The sequence below is a fragment of the Phyllopteryx taeniolatus genome, chromosome 9, assembly GCF_024500385.1.
Source record: "Phyllopteryx taeniolatus isolate TA_2022b chromosome 9, UOR_Ptae_1.2, whole genome shotgun sequence".
NCBI classification, from domain to species: Eukaryota; Metazoa; Chordata; class Actinopteri; order Syngnathiformes; family Syngnathidae; genus Phyllopteryx; species Phyllopteryx taeniolatus.
This window is the reverse complement of record NC_084510.1, coordinates 21,039,004-21,054,113: the sequence shown is the minus strand read 5'-3', so window position 1 is coordinate 21,054,113 and position 15,110 is coordinate 21,039,004. Positions and strand designations below refer to the sequence as shown.

The window sequence follows — 15,110 nt, the reverse complement described above, 5'->3', positions numbered from 1 at the left end:
TGCGTACACATTCTCTCTCAGGTGCCTGAACAAAGTCCATAAAAAACAAACGATTCTTTAAAGGGGAAGGAAACAGAAAAATCGTTTGGGCAAGAATATGATCTGCCCCCACTAGTCCAAACACGGCATTCTGATTAATATTGCGTTCATGGAATAAGAATTAAACAAATAAATCCATCAGTTTTAAGAGATCCCAGTAGGCGGCAATTTCGCCCTCTGCTGTCGACTGAAATTAACGTCACAAGCCCTCTCGCACTTGTATTGCGAACGTCACGTCACCAACCACGGAAATCAGGATACCGGGCTTCCCTGTGTATGCTGAACTACATGTTGATTACATGATGATTTGAGCAATATTCTAGAAAGTTAGGGTTCAGTATTTTAGGGTGCAGTATTTCCTCAGATCGATAGATACTTCATTCATCCCGTGAGGGACATTAGATTGTCACAGTAGCAATATGCACCACTACACAACAAAAAATAGGAGCAACCAACAAAGTAAAATGACATTACAAAAGCACCATTTAAGAAATGCCACATCTTTTCCAATCTCAAATAAACAGTTTCCAAGTGTAATTATCTCTGTTCATGGAAGCTTTTTACCTCACATACATTACAGCGTTAACTGCTTAGCCCATTTGAACTTGGTTGCTAACCAAAACAGCAGCACCTACCAAAGCACATATATTGTCTCTCAGATGACTAAACAAAGAACAGCAAATTCCCCCAATTCTTTAAAGTACAAATATGTCACGTCAATTTTGACAAATAAACGCCTCCCGCAAATAGACGTCTCTAATTTCCCGTCAGGTAAGAGACATTTTATTTCACGATCATTAAATGATTGTTTCTTTCTTGCAGGGTTTCTTTAGGCGCACCATCAGGTTAAAGCTGGTGTACGATCACTGCGACCTTCACTGTCGCATTCACAAGAAGTCCCGGAACAAATGTCAGTACTGTCGCTTTCAGAAGTGCCTGAACGTCGGCATGTCACACAATGGTAAGATGGCATAATCATGAGTTAGTAGAACATAATGATAAGCTCTCACTGTCAATGGTGTTAGTACATAAGGCATGCAATAACGACCGTGTGTATACAACTCCAGGTTGGTTCTATTCCAGTCCCCTAGGGCCTTACTTAAGGTAGATTTGATTTGAACAACTCCAGTGAGCTTCTCTTTCAGTTAGCTTTTATTCCTGACTTAGCTTTGATTTACCTCTACTAGAACACCAGTTAGTGTCCCATCACCTGGGACCTTACCAAGGGTAGATTTAAGATAAACATAACTTCAATTTGCTTTGATTCTGTTTGTTTTTTATTTTATTCCTTATTTAGATTTTAATTAGCTTTGATTTACCTCAACTATAACATCAGTTAGCTTCTATTCCAGTTAGCTAGGACCTTTGCTTTCATTTAACAACATTTTTAGTTTGCCTCTATTTCACCTAGCTACCCTTACTTAAAGTTGATTCAAGTTAAAGACAACTCCAGTTAGCTTCTCTTCATGTTAGTTAGGATCTGATTTACTGTAGATTAAAGTCGACTTTAACTCCCGTTATCTTTTATTCCAGTCAGTTAGGACCTTACATAACTTTGATTAAATTTAACTCCAACTATAGCATCTATTCCTGTGAGCTATGACCTTTACCCTAACTTTGATTAGTTATTGAGACTGTGCCAATTAGCTTATATTCACGTTAGCTAGAGGTACTTAGCATTGACTCAAGGTAAACACAACTCCCATTAGCTTCTCTTCCAGTTAGCCAGGCCCTCACCTAGATTTGGATTACAGTTAACTACAACTCTAGTTTCTACTCCCGTTAGCTAGTATTTTCTTACCTTTGATTCAAGTCCACTACAACCCCAGGTTCTACCTTAGCTTTGACTGCAGTTGACTGCAACTCCCTTTAGCTTCTATTCCAATTAGTTTCGATTCCTTGCTTGGCTTGGAATCTAGTCAACTCCAACCCCGGTGTCTATAGTGCTAGGGCCTTTCTTAGCATTGATTAAAGTTCACCACAACTCCAGTTAGCTTCTATTCCAGTTAGCTGGAACTGGGAGTCCGAATCCAAATAGCTTCAACATTGCCAGTTATCCATGAAGCTTTATTTATAGTCACAACTCCAGTTAGCCACATTTGCTCATGTTCTTGTATTTGAGTGATAAATTCTGCCATGCAACCATTACTTACTGTATAACATTGTATTTCATGTGGTACTCCGTATGCTCTGTGTGTGTTTTTTATTTATTTTTTTATTTTATGTGATCAATAATTTACACGCGGGGTGCATAACCCTCCCACTGTTTTGCTTTGTCACTGAAGTGGGCTCATTGCCCAGTTGTTTGGTACGTTAAAAAAAAAAAAAAAAAAAGTTTAATTTATTTGTTTAAGGTGAGCTTTCACCTCCCAGTAACACGCACTTACTACGACTTGAATTGAGGGATGATGAATGGCATTTCATTGTCATCCTAAATATCCATTACGAACAGATTTTTAACTTCCATCCATCCATTTTCTATTCTTCATTTGGATGTGCTGGAACATATCCGAGCTGACTTTTGGTGAGAGAAGCAGGGTACACCCTAGACTGGTTGTCAACCAATCGCAGCACACATTCACACCTGACACAATGAACCTAACATGTAACATCAACTTTAACTTCCATGTGGGAAAAGTATACCACATAAACAATCATAAAAACATGCTTCAGGCTCTTCATCAGAGCTGTACAGTATTTCCTGCAGGATGTGTGTACGCTATGTGTATGTATAAAATTAAAAACAAATAGACACTGAGATACATTTCATAACATGTAATTTATGTTTGCTGCCAAGCTGTTTTCCTCCATTCATTCAATGACAATTACAACAAGTTCTCCGGACACATTTCTGTTGCCCGCATGTGACAAATCCTATGATGGTATAAACATTGGCAACAGCAAAAGACAAAAAAGTTGGTTGTGTCATTCATTAGCCTAATTTGGGCCAGACGATGCATTATTAACCCCTTTTTGAAATCCCTTTGTTTATTTCCTTTTATGGTCAGATAAGTCGCCATTTTCAGGGATTTCCCATTCTCGAAATTTGTTGAAAATTCAGCCCCCAAAACCAGTTGCAATTAGCAACATGAAATTTGGAACGCGTGTATACCATGAGTAGACTCACAATTAAAAAAAAAAAAAAAACTCACGTACCCATGCAGTAAAACAGGCAGCAAGTCAGTCATTTTGGTTTGATGCAGCCATTTTAGAAAAGATTTGGCCATTTCCAGGTGGTCCTTTAAAAACAAACTACTAGATTTTCCATTTGCTAGCATATATGAACTTAAATTCTGAAGTTTGATGATCATTTCTAGGGCTCTTTCATCACTGTTTGCAGTTTTTCATTCAATTTATAATTCAAATTATTGTGACTTTTATCTGCCTGTCTGTCTTCTAACATGCTCCTGTGTTGTCTTTTTTTTTTTCTTTGCTTGTGTCATTTCCCAGCTATTCGTTTTGGCCGGATGCCCCAGGCGGAGAAGGAGAAACTGCTGGCGGAGTTCTCGTCCGACATGGAACACATTCACCCGGAGGCAGCCGATCTGAGGGCCTTGGCCAAACATTTGTATGAGGCCTATCTCAAGTACTTCCCCCTCACCAAGGCCAAGGCCAGGGCCATCCTCTCTGGCAAGACTGGAGACAATGCGGTAAGCAACGCGTTCAGCGTTTCATTGTTTGCTGCTTTGCTCTTACAGTGGACCCTCCAAAGTCCAAAACAATCTGAGCAGCTCTGCTATGATAGGATCTTAAAACAAAATTTTCCCACTGACATAGATTACATTTGTAATAAATTGTTCCAGAGCCCATAGAACCTTGGCCAGGCAATGTTTTGAGTAACATTTAAAAAAAAAAAACTGCTCACAAAATGTTTGGGAAATTAACCTAAGTTCTCTAAACTTTTTAATGCACATGCCCAACTGTTCAATGTTTTACAGTAGTACTTTTTGCAGAACTTGCTGTTCTCTAACAGCGAATTCGCAACAGGTGTTCGACCCATGAATGGACCAAAAAATGTCCTGGTTGATTTAGAATTGTATTTAAACAGTCCTCTTCATCGTACTGTTCATCATGAGACCAAGACGACGTCTTAAAATGAATCAACAGTACCTCGCCATTGCGAAATGTCAAACAGGATGTTCTCAAAGGAAAGTGGCCACTGAGCTTAGTGTCACATCATCATGCTGAGTGTCTTCAGCAGGTTGCAACAGTGATGCAGAGAGAGTGGAAGTGTTACAGAAAGGCATAGAAGTGAAACATTCTTGGATTTATACTGTATAAACAAACAAACAAAAACACCAGCTCCTTGGTGTTTGGTCTGTACTGGCTCTGGCTGAACACTGGCTCTGTGAACACAGTGTTTCTTCCTCTTCGGTTTTATGATGTCACGTGTGATCACGCAAGACTTCAAGATCGGCAAATCTTTGTGTGTGGTCTGCTGTTTTGAGATACGCGGAGCACACCACACACACAACGACCAAAACTGTCGAATGCCCAATTTTTTTATCTTTGTTTGGGGTCTGTAGCAGATAAAAAAAAATCTTTTAAAAGAAGAAAAATCTTTGTGTGTACCAGGCCTTAGAGAATGTAGCAGAGCATCAGTAGAGATCTCTGTGATTCTCTAACAGAAAACAAGTACTATCCCTGGTTTCCACGTCTTGGCGCTCACATTGTGGTGATCACACTGTGTAACAGGAAACATGGATCTTCAAAAGCTTCTTATTTCATCTAAATCCAAAGTTCAGAACAGATTTTTCAGCCATAACTTTTGATTTCATTGTCTATTTGGCCATGACACAATGGCATTTGAGTTTTGAGGACTGAGTTCTTGCATTATAACAAAGCAATAACTTCTTAGTACTGGTGTAGTAATGTAAGAATAACTAGGGACTGCTAATGTAATAATGTGATATAGTGTTTTGATGTATTAATGTAGTATGATTGACATCGATGGCTACCGAATACAAATTTTCTAGTTTTGTGATGGCATCTCAGAATTCATGCAATGACACAGTAAAGATGGTTGAATCTACTTGTAACCATGTTAATCCTCAAAAAGTAGCAATGTACTGAGGGGATACTGATATTCGTGTAGTAGCCCTGACTACTGTGAATTCATGTGTCGTCACTTTAGCAGTATTTATTGGGCTTGGTTGCAGAGGACCAAGAGCAGCAGTATTATCTGCATTTTGTCTCTGTCAAGGATGTAGGGTTCAAGGATCTTCAGTTAGCTTGTTATGACTGTTCATGACAGTGATAGCCGCTGAATGGCTCAGACTCATCTGTTAGGGGTTCTGGGTCTGTTGAGTCCAGGGAGTTGGGGATTTCTTCTCTCACTTCCTCTCTCTATTTCTGCAGCTTGCTGTTTTCCAACAGGTGAGTTCTTAAATCTTTGAATAAATGTGTTATGCTTCCGCAATGCATTAGTCCTTTTTACAGAGCGGCATTGTATCATTTTTGGCCTGAAAATAAGGCCACATGGTTCTCCCCTTCCTCGCTGCCATCCTTCGGGTCCGTCTTTCTGTGCTGCTTGTATGTGCGTACACTACTGGCTGGGCAATGCTGGCTGGGCATATTTGCTTGTGAACCAGGAGTCGCTGAGTCACATGACTGGCGGCACAACATCAAACAACAGAGGGGGAGGAAAGTGTGTCTGTCCGGCGTGCGAGTGCGTTGATGTCATTGGATCATCTGTAAAGCTGCTTCTCATTCATTCCTTTGTCTTGATTTTCTCATGTGTCTCTTAGCCTTTTGTCATCCATGACATGAAGTCTCTGATGGAGGGTGAACAGTTCATTAACTGCAGGCAGATGCCTGTTCAGGAGCACCAGCAGCAGATTTCCGCCCTTTCCGCCACAAATGGAAGTGAGTTGGCAACAAACCCTCCATCGCACCACCCACTTTTGAAGGTTGAATCTACCATTACAAAGTGACATAAGGAAATACAGCATAACAAATAAAGATAGAATCTAACGCATACAGATAGTTTTGAAGAACAACACTACTCCTGTAAAGCTGGCTAGTTCTCTACAATCTTAAAATCCTTCAAAAGCAAAACGCCTATACAAATTTAGCTAGGCTTGTTAGTTTAGTTGGCTAAGGTTAGCATTTTGGTGAACAAAAAACACCAGCTAAAATGTTAGGGCTTCAGAACACTGTTCGAGTTGAATAGTCTAACAACTTCCGAAAAGAAGCTGTTCCTCAGCCTGGTGGTTCTGCATCGGCTGCTCCTTAACCTCCTGCCCAAGGGAAGTAATTGGAAGAGAGGGTGTGCGGGATATATCCAAACCACATTTTCATTCGCAGGTGCTGTTCTGGGGTCGGAGTACAGCTTCGTGGGAATGACGAGCGTCACAGACCATGGAACGACAAATGCCGTTGAGCTGCGTTTCTTCCACAGCTGCCAGTCCCGCTCGGCCGAAGCTGTGAGGGAAGTGACCGAGTTTGCCAAGAGCATCCCAGGATTCGTCGACCTGGATCTCAATGATCAGGTGAGATGCAAACCTTCCTCTGGTATTTCTAGTGTGTTTAAATCTTTTTGAGCCCTTTAGCAGCAGGAATATCCAGCAGTATAGTATTTTTGCTATATAGAATTTTTGCTATATAGAATGCTGGTAACTATTCTTGCTACACAATACACTTCTGTACATTGTACATTGTTCCCGTACAGTTACCACAAACACGTCTCATTTTTGATGCTGTAAATATTTATACAGTGGATTCACCTATTTGCAGATTTTAAAAAAACTTTTTTTTTCCAAATTATTATTATTATTATTATTATTATTTCTCCTTATTTTAGGGGGAACCAACCCCGAAAACGCTTATTGGATTTTTGAGGTTTGACAAAAAAACAAAAAAACTAACAAAAATAAATAAATAAATAAACTAACAAAAATATATATATATATTTATATATATATATATATATATATACTTTTTTTCCCTTAATAAATTGAATCACCCTTTAAAAACAGCATTGTAGGTTGACTTGGGGTATATTTGTCTGATATGTACATTTGTTGATTGATCTTAAACATTAAAGTGGGGAAACTATGCAAAACTATAACAATTTGAGAGGGGAGCCAATACTTTTTCACAGCACTGTGTGTGCAATTATAATGGGCGTCAGTTATCCGTGGATTTTTGCTATTTGCGGCGGTCTGGCTTGGTCACTGTCCCCTCGCGAATAATGGGGGTCTACTATGTATTCAGTATACTTATAGTGTAGTTATTTTTCTTGTGTGCTGCTACTGTCCACTTTGCTTCTGGAATTTTTCCATTGCAGGACTAATACAGGTTTATTGGATTATACTTTATTCCATTAATCCCAGGTGACGTTGCTCAAGTACGGCGTGATCGAGGTCCTCATCATCATGATGGCGCCCCTGATGAACAAAGATGGCACCCTGATCTCGTACGGCCAGATCTTCATGACACGGGAGTTCCTCAAGAGTCTCCGGAAGCCGTTTTGCCACCTGCTGGAGCCCAAGTTCGAGTTCTCTGTCAAATTCAATACGCTGGAGCTGGACGACAGCGACATGGCATTGTTCCTGGCCGTCATTATCCTCAGCGGAGGTGAGTGTTCTCTGGCTGCGTTCGTCAAGAAAAGTCTTTATAAAGTCCTCTTCGGGCCACGTTGAATTCATGAAAAAATATGATGCAATGATCATCAGTTTAAGTTTCTTATCATATATTATGAGCATTTGTGGGTTAGATATTTTGGGGCTTTTTTCACAGGTCCTCTGAGTTTTTAGAATTGCACGGCCTGCCCGATCAAACGCTCTCATCTGTAGTCTATGGCGGTATGAAGTCTCCGTAGTCTCAAATATTTATAATAGGGAAGGGAAAGAAGAATTCTTGTAATCTGACATTGGAAATCTTTAGTCACATTTTTGATAAGTGTAAAATTTTGTTACAATAAAAGTGCGGTTAAGTGGTAAACCACTGCGTTACATTTATTATTTTAGGTGGTTTTAAAGTAATGCAATTAAGACAGCTGAGATTCAACTGACAACAAAAATCACAATTTTTGTTAATGGTTGTTTGGCTTTGACATTTGTAAGCCAAATCCAAATTATTTTGAGTAATGTCGCTGATTAGCTTTGCGTTAAAGGTCAGTCCTTGAACCCAATAAGAAGGCAAGTCCAACATTTAAGTCGCTTATTAACTTAAATGACCATGATTAGAGCTGGAGATGAAGATAAATGGATTATTTGAAGAATAATCAGATTTTTTTTTTTTTCACTTCACGCTTGGTCACGTGTATGTGTCTGACAAATGTATGTGTCTGACAATTACTACTATTTACTTTACTTACTTTACTTTCGCCAATTATTCATTATAACCACCACCTTGCATAATATAAATAATCAGTGACTCCAAATAATCCAGAGAGTCAAAAAGTCTATTGCTTGCTCAGTGACATGTACGTGGCTGACAATTAATGTGACCGCACCTAACGCCACTAACGTTTTTCCTCCTCCTCTTCTTATGTTGGATTAAGTGTCGTAAAAATCCAAAGAAAAAGAAAACACGTGGAAAGTTTATTCTGTAAATCTCTAAATGGAGGTCTCCCATGAACTACTAATTTAAGGTCAGGCCCCAAAATGATAGCATCGGGAGTAGTCATTGTTAATTTATGTAGTGTATATGTCTACGTTATGGCGATATGTGCTGATTTTATGCTTTTTTGGGGGTTCAGGGAAGGAACAACATTTCTAGCTGAGAACGTAGAAACTTAGCGGTGTTGCATTGTGTACTGATTTTTACCCCCATGTATAACGCACGCATGTACATCTGCTGTGCTGTCACCCAGACCGTCCGGGCCTCTTGAACGTCAAGCCCATCGAGCAGCTCCAGGAGACGGTGCTGCACTCCCTGGAGGTGCAGCTCAAAGTCAGCCACCCGGACTCCCTGCAGCTGTTCGCCAAGCTGCTCCAGAAAATGACCGACCTGCGGCAGATCGTCAGCGACCACGTGCACGTCATCCAGCTGCTCAAGAAGACCGAGGTGGACATGTTGCTGCACCCGCTGCTGCAGGAGATCATGAAGGACTTGTATTAGAAATGAGACCACGACGGACACATGAAGGTTGCGTCAAGGGTCCGGAATTGAGAAAGAGACCAGGAGAAACAGGAAGGTCAGGAGTGTTTTCGCCTCGTCTAGACTGTGTACAGTCATCCCTCTCATGGTTTCAGCTTGCAAAACCACAGCGTGCTGTTCTGATTCCGACCCAAGAGATTTCTGATTGGCAGGCTGAACTCGTGCCTGGAGGGCAAATGTAACTGTGAACGCCACACAACGTGTTTGTTTGTGTGCGGCTTATCATGCCTAACACACACAAAAAGCATGAGAACGTCTATGATGTGCAGTGATGTCGAGGGATTAATTACATAACTCCCCCCACCCCACCCCCACCCCCTAGGCAATCTGATGGTGCCATTTTGTCATGGTAATCTGACCAACGAGATAAACAATCAGATTGTTTCCTGTCGCATATTTTTAGTGTCAGCTGTCAAGGAACAATCAAGATCTCACTACTGGGCCTTTGAACTGTACAGTAAAATGTATTATGCATACAGTGGAACCTTCAATGTTGCTCTCATTTCACAACCACCATTTTTCCCCACTGGAAATACAGTAAAGGAATATTTCACGCCAGCCCGCCTAAAAATATTTATAATGACCTACATTAATAGTTCAAACTGTAATAAACTAAAAAAAAAACTATGATTCGAAAACACTTTTAATATAATTCCAATGTATCTTACCACATTACTGCTAAAAATTGCTAACAGATGATTTGATTTTGAAAAAATGCAGAGTAAAAAAACCTGGCACATAGATGCTCCATAATATCCTTTGAAATGAATTAATCCATTCCAGCAAATATTCTTATTGTACACTACATTATTGTAGTGTATAAAAGCATACAATAGTATGTTACAAAATCAAATAAAATGTAAAGAATTTAAGTTTTTGCATCACAATTTCATGCTTTAGTTCAGTGGACATTGTGCTGGTCCTTGTGGTATGTGTACCTTGGTTACAAGGGGGCAGTATAATACATAAAGTATACTTTTTTTTTTTGCTTTCACTTCCAAGCACAGACTTGAGATACAAGCGCTGTATGCTGGCAGTGAACTCAGCTCAACTCACTTAGCAATCAGCAGCACTTTATCAAATAGTGAAAAATGATATTTAAACAAAGAGGGTTCGAACTGTTTATTGTCCCAGCTGAATTTACTGTCAAACTAAACAGCAAACAAAAAAAATTACACATCGTATATTTAAAACAGCCGGCACGCTAGACGATTCGTTAGCACATCCACCTCACAGTTCTGGGGACCGGGGTTCAAATCCCGGCCCCACCTGTGTGGAGTTTGCATGTTCTCCCCGTGCCTGGGTGTTTTTTTTCCGGGCACTCCGGTTTCCGTCCACATCCCAAAAACATGCGTGGTAGGTTGATTGGAGACTCTAAATTGCCCGTAGGTGTGAATGGTTGTTTGTTTCGTGTGCCCTGCGATTGGCTGGCGACCGGTTCAGGGTGTACCCCGCCTCCCGCCCGAAGGTAGCTGGGATAGGCTCCAGCACGCCCGCGACCCTTGTGAGGAGAAGCGGCTCAGAAAAATGGATGGATGGATGGTGTCCAAATTTCCTCAAAGGGCCATATGAGGATAAGCGGTGAAGCAAATGGATGGATGGATGGATATTTAAAACAATCATACAGCTTAGCCTGTCTCGCTGCTAGCCTAATGCTAAATAGCATCTATGGTTCACTGCTATACACCAATGGTGCAGCAACATATGTAGACAGACAATATAAGACTATTCACAGTGATATATTCTTTCTCCTCTCCAAAGAACGACTAATATTAGCGCTGTACCGATGAGCTGAAGGACTTAGACAGCTCAATGAACTGTATATCCATCTGTCTGTCTTAATTGATGCAATATGACAAAAACTTTCAATCATTTGAATTCTGTCTAATTATGTCATTACTGTATGCGTTTATAAAGCACTAATGGTAGTAGTAATATTATGGAGTGCTATTTTTCCTCATTACAATACACATAGCACCATGTTTTTTTGGGGGGGGCGGGGGGTTTAGAATGGATTACTGGCATTTCCATTCATTTCGATGGGAAACGATGATTTGAGATGTTTTGAGTTACGAGCGTGGTCACGGAACAAATTAAACTAATATCTCACGACACCACTGTACGTAAGTAAAATGCAGTAATATTTATCGTTTTCAGCAGAGCATAAAGAATACATGCCTGTGAGTATTGTTATGTATATGCCATGTCTGGATAATGTTACTGCACCGTTCTTGTTCAGCTATCAGTTGTTTTAAGGTTTATAACTACCGCTCATGAATGCATGTTAGCCTATCTATGGTGTTTTGCATTGTGTAGCTTTTAGCTAGCTGACTTTCATAAAGTGAAGTTAATGGAGTTTTTATCATTCTCTTTGTTTTTTGTTTAATTTTACAGTAAACTTCAACTGGGAGTGGCAATAAACAACTTGAAGCAAGCAGAAGTGCTCGCTGTATGCCGAACTGCTGCCTGGTGTTGTGAATTTCGCTGCTCGTAAGACATTGCTCGTAACACAAGGCAAAAAATAATAATTAGCTGAGCAATGGCTCCTATCTTGAAAAATGTTGGTCACTTGTACGTCAAGAGAGAGCATGGTGAACTAGTGGTTAGCACATTTGCCTCAAAGTCTAGATGTTCTGGGTTCAGGTTCCTATGTTATGTTTGCGCATTCTCGCCATGCTTCCGGTTACTCCAGCTTCCTCCCACATTGCAAAAACATGCATGTTAGATTCATTGAAGTCTCTTAACTGTGAGAATGGTTGTTTGTCTATGTGTGGCCTACGATTGGCTGGCGACCAGTCCAGGGTGTACCCTGCCTCTCACCCAAAGACAGCTGGCATAGGCTCTTTGCCATCATTAGTGCAGTTCTGTGGTGACGTCACAAAAAAAGCCAAAGAAAAAGCAAACCACTTGTGGAGTTATGTTGAGCTTAAGTCTTGTGAAGTCTTTGCCCATGATGAAGTCTTAAATTTGTTTTACTTCTGAGTTGTCAACTTTGGAGGTTCCATTATACACATACAGTATGCATATCTAAAATGTATTGTTTGTACTCCCTATTTGTTATTATATTTTGCATGGATGCTGTTTTTTGTTAAAAATTATTTTGACTCACGTGTCAATGCAAAGTTCCAGCCGTGCCTTATCAATCAATCGAGATTTTTTTTCTTGAAGGAGGGAACACAGATGAACACTGATTAGTTGTTGTAATTAAATCAAGATATTTTCTAACTTTTGCACATTCGTCTCCTGTGGAACGTTGCACAAGCGTCTGAAAAACATGTCTAAAGTGCTTCTCTGAGAGCCTCAATTCTTGGAAGTGTGTTTTACGGCGGTGACATCAGCACCTCTTAGCAAACACATGTATACACGTACACACACTTTTGGTGTGATTGTAACACTCCTTTTTGTGACATTCAAAACTACATTTATATGTTCATGTAATCACCCTGTTCCGCTGGTTTTAACGTTTCTTCTGAAGAGGTGAGGCAGGAGAGTTCAGGGTGGATCACATGACAGCAGTCAAGGTCAATGTGAGGACGTTCACATTAGCTGTGAGGTCATTTCAACAAGACCACACACTCATGAGTTTACAAAGAGCCTTATCTTTTTTTTCCTTTTTTTTTTTGACCATGTTCCAATTAAATGACTACATTAAAATCCCTTCAACACACTTTGACAGTGTGTGAACAAAAGCGTTAATGATAATATGCCATTGCAGGGTCAGCAAAACTTTATGAACCATACAGATGATGTTTTAAGTCCCGTTTTAGCATTCTACAAGTGTAAAAACAAGTTAACCGCTGTTTAATAAGACACTATACAACTAAAATAAATTTAAATGATTCACCTTTATAGGACATGCGACAGACTTCTTTATGGAAAGTGATCTTTAACAGTTAGACTATAACAAGCTGTTTAGTTTTGTTTTACGTAGTCGTATTAAAGTAAAATTACTTACCATTTGATAATGTGTGAGGGACATGAATACTGTATAAGAAAGGGAAGAAGGCTTCGTGCATCCCACTTTTTAACATTGTTGTCATAGAAGTGTCACAAGAAGTTAACTGGTGTATGATGAGAGCAAATAAAACTAAAGTACAGTAAAATTAACCAGCTGCAATGGACATACAGTGCTTAAATGAGGTGAATCGATGTTGTGCATCCTGCTTTTAGACCTTCTTAACTCTCATACTGGATACAAAGAGAAGAGCCCATAAAATGTAACCCCGTGGAACCCTCTAAGACAAAGCTAAAATAAAACTACTCAAACTTCGATTACGTGTGATGGAAGAAAGGTGAGTTAACTCCGTGCATTCCACTTTTTAACGTTCTTACAACATTGTAGAAGTGTAAAAGATAATTGCCCAGTATTTAGAAAGACTATCCAGGGGACCGCCGCTATTTGCGGAGGAAAGGGACCGGTCCATACCGCTAATAGCGGAAAACTGGTGATAATTGACGCCCATTATAAAAGCATACAAAGAAGGTGACTTCATGCTACCTGCTTGTTAACCTTCTTGACTGTCATACAAGTAGAACAAGAAGTTGACCGCTGTTAATAAAAGAAAATTACTCACCGTTTGATGTCTGATGGCAGGCGAATCGACTTCTTGCATCCCATTTTTAAACATAATTGTAGTTTAATAAGACAAAAAGATTAAAATACAATAAAATAAAAAATTGTGTGATGGACATGTATATGAAGAAGTTTAGTCGGCTTCTTGCATCCTGTTTTTGAACATTATTCACAGTTATACAATTGTAAAAAGATGTTGACATTGTTAGATATTACTCATTAAAAGTAATTCAAAATAAATGTACTCACTTTGATGAAGTTAAGTCGACTTCTCATATTCCACTTTTGTGCATTCTTAACAGACATAAAAGTGTAAAAAAGATATTAACTATTGTTAAATAAGATGAATTAAAAGTAACAAAGTAAAATGACTCACTGTTTGATGGAGTGTAATGGGGGAAGGTGAGTTGACGGCTTCCTGGTGTTATGCAATACTTTCCTCTTCTGTAGTCATCATCAAACTTTCCCTCCTTTCGTTACTTTATCAAGCTGCAGTACATAAGATGGCCAAAATATACAGTAGAGGTCAAATACCTCTCTCAAGTGAACAGCATAACTGTCTTTGTAAAGGCAGAATGGTATTGGCTCTCATTGGATTGCATGTATGGGAATCAAGACTGAAGAATTCAGGCGTCCTCCTGTTTGACGCTCATGTTATTCCCAAGTGCTGAGGTTTGATGTGTGTCATTTTGTGGCAAACAGTAGTTTTTCTTAATTTTTTTCCAAGGAATTGCTTTCAAGACATCACATGGGAGAGAATATGACGGCGTGAGAAAGCAGCGCAGAGGAAAATAACCCTTTGGAATTGGCAGGAGACGGCAGGGGATTCACGCTTTGGGGGCCGGATGGTCCTCTTGGATGAAGGAGGATGATGGTGGTGGTGGTGGTCATGCTATAAATGCGTCGACTCAGCGTATCCTCACTTTGTTACAACCCGGTCTCTGCTGACCGAGCGCTGCCAAGATTCCTGAAGGGCGATGTGCCAAATCATCCCTGCGCCATCCATCTCCGTCCCACTCCAAAGATAGAGTGGGGAGATTTAGCACTGGAAGTTCCATAAGAAAGAAACAGCAGGGTTTTTTTTTCTTCTTCAATACAGCCTTTTGTTTTAGTGTCAGAGAGGAATTCCATTCCTTTGTTTCCATTCCTGAAATAATACACCTGCCACCGGGCCTCTGAACGCACTGTTTCGTTTGGCCTTTGATTGAAAAACCACAGGAATTCATCCAAGCCTCTTTATGGTTTAATAGGACCACCAAGATAACATGTTATACTTTCAAAAAACACCAGTCAAAGTGTCTCGACTTTACGTGTGAGTACTCTTGGGAAACTGGTCAAATCTTAACAGTCACAAAATAATAAACAAATAAACTAAATACTGGTGGTAAAAATA

At 39.9% G+C, this 15,110-nt stretch overlaps 1 protein-coding gene across 1 annotated transcript in view; it reads left to right on the top strand.

Annotated features, from left to right (window-relative positions):
• Window positions 1–12,374, top strand: part of pparg (peroxisome proliferator-activated receptor gamma) — a 45,017-nt gene extending 32,643 nt beyond the window's left edge. Inside the window, 8 exon segments of the mRNA XM_061784461.1 lie at window positions 862–1,000; window positions 3,490–3,689; window positions 5,787–5,904; window positions 6,346–6,530; window positions 7,374–7,617; window positions 8,858–8,986; window positions 8,989–9,181; window positions 11,539–12,374. Coding sequence (XP_061640445.1) covers window positions 862–1,000; window positions 3,490–3,689; window positions 5,787–5,904; window positions 6,346–6,530; window positions 7,374–7,617; window positions 8,858–8,986; window positions 8,989–9,181; window positions 11,539–11,638 — 1,308 coding nt within the window. The 3' untranslated portion in view covers window positions 11,639–12,374.
• The last annotated feature ends 2,736 nt before the right edge of the window (window positions 12,375–15,110 follow it).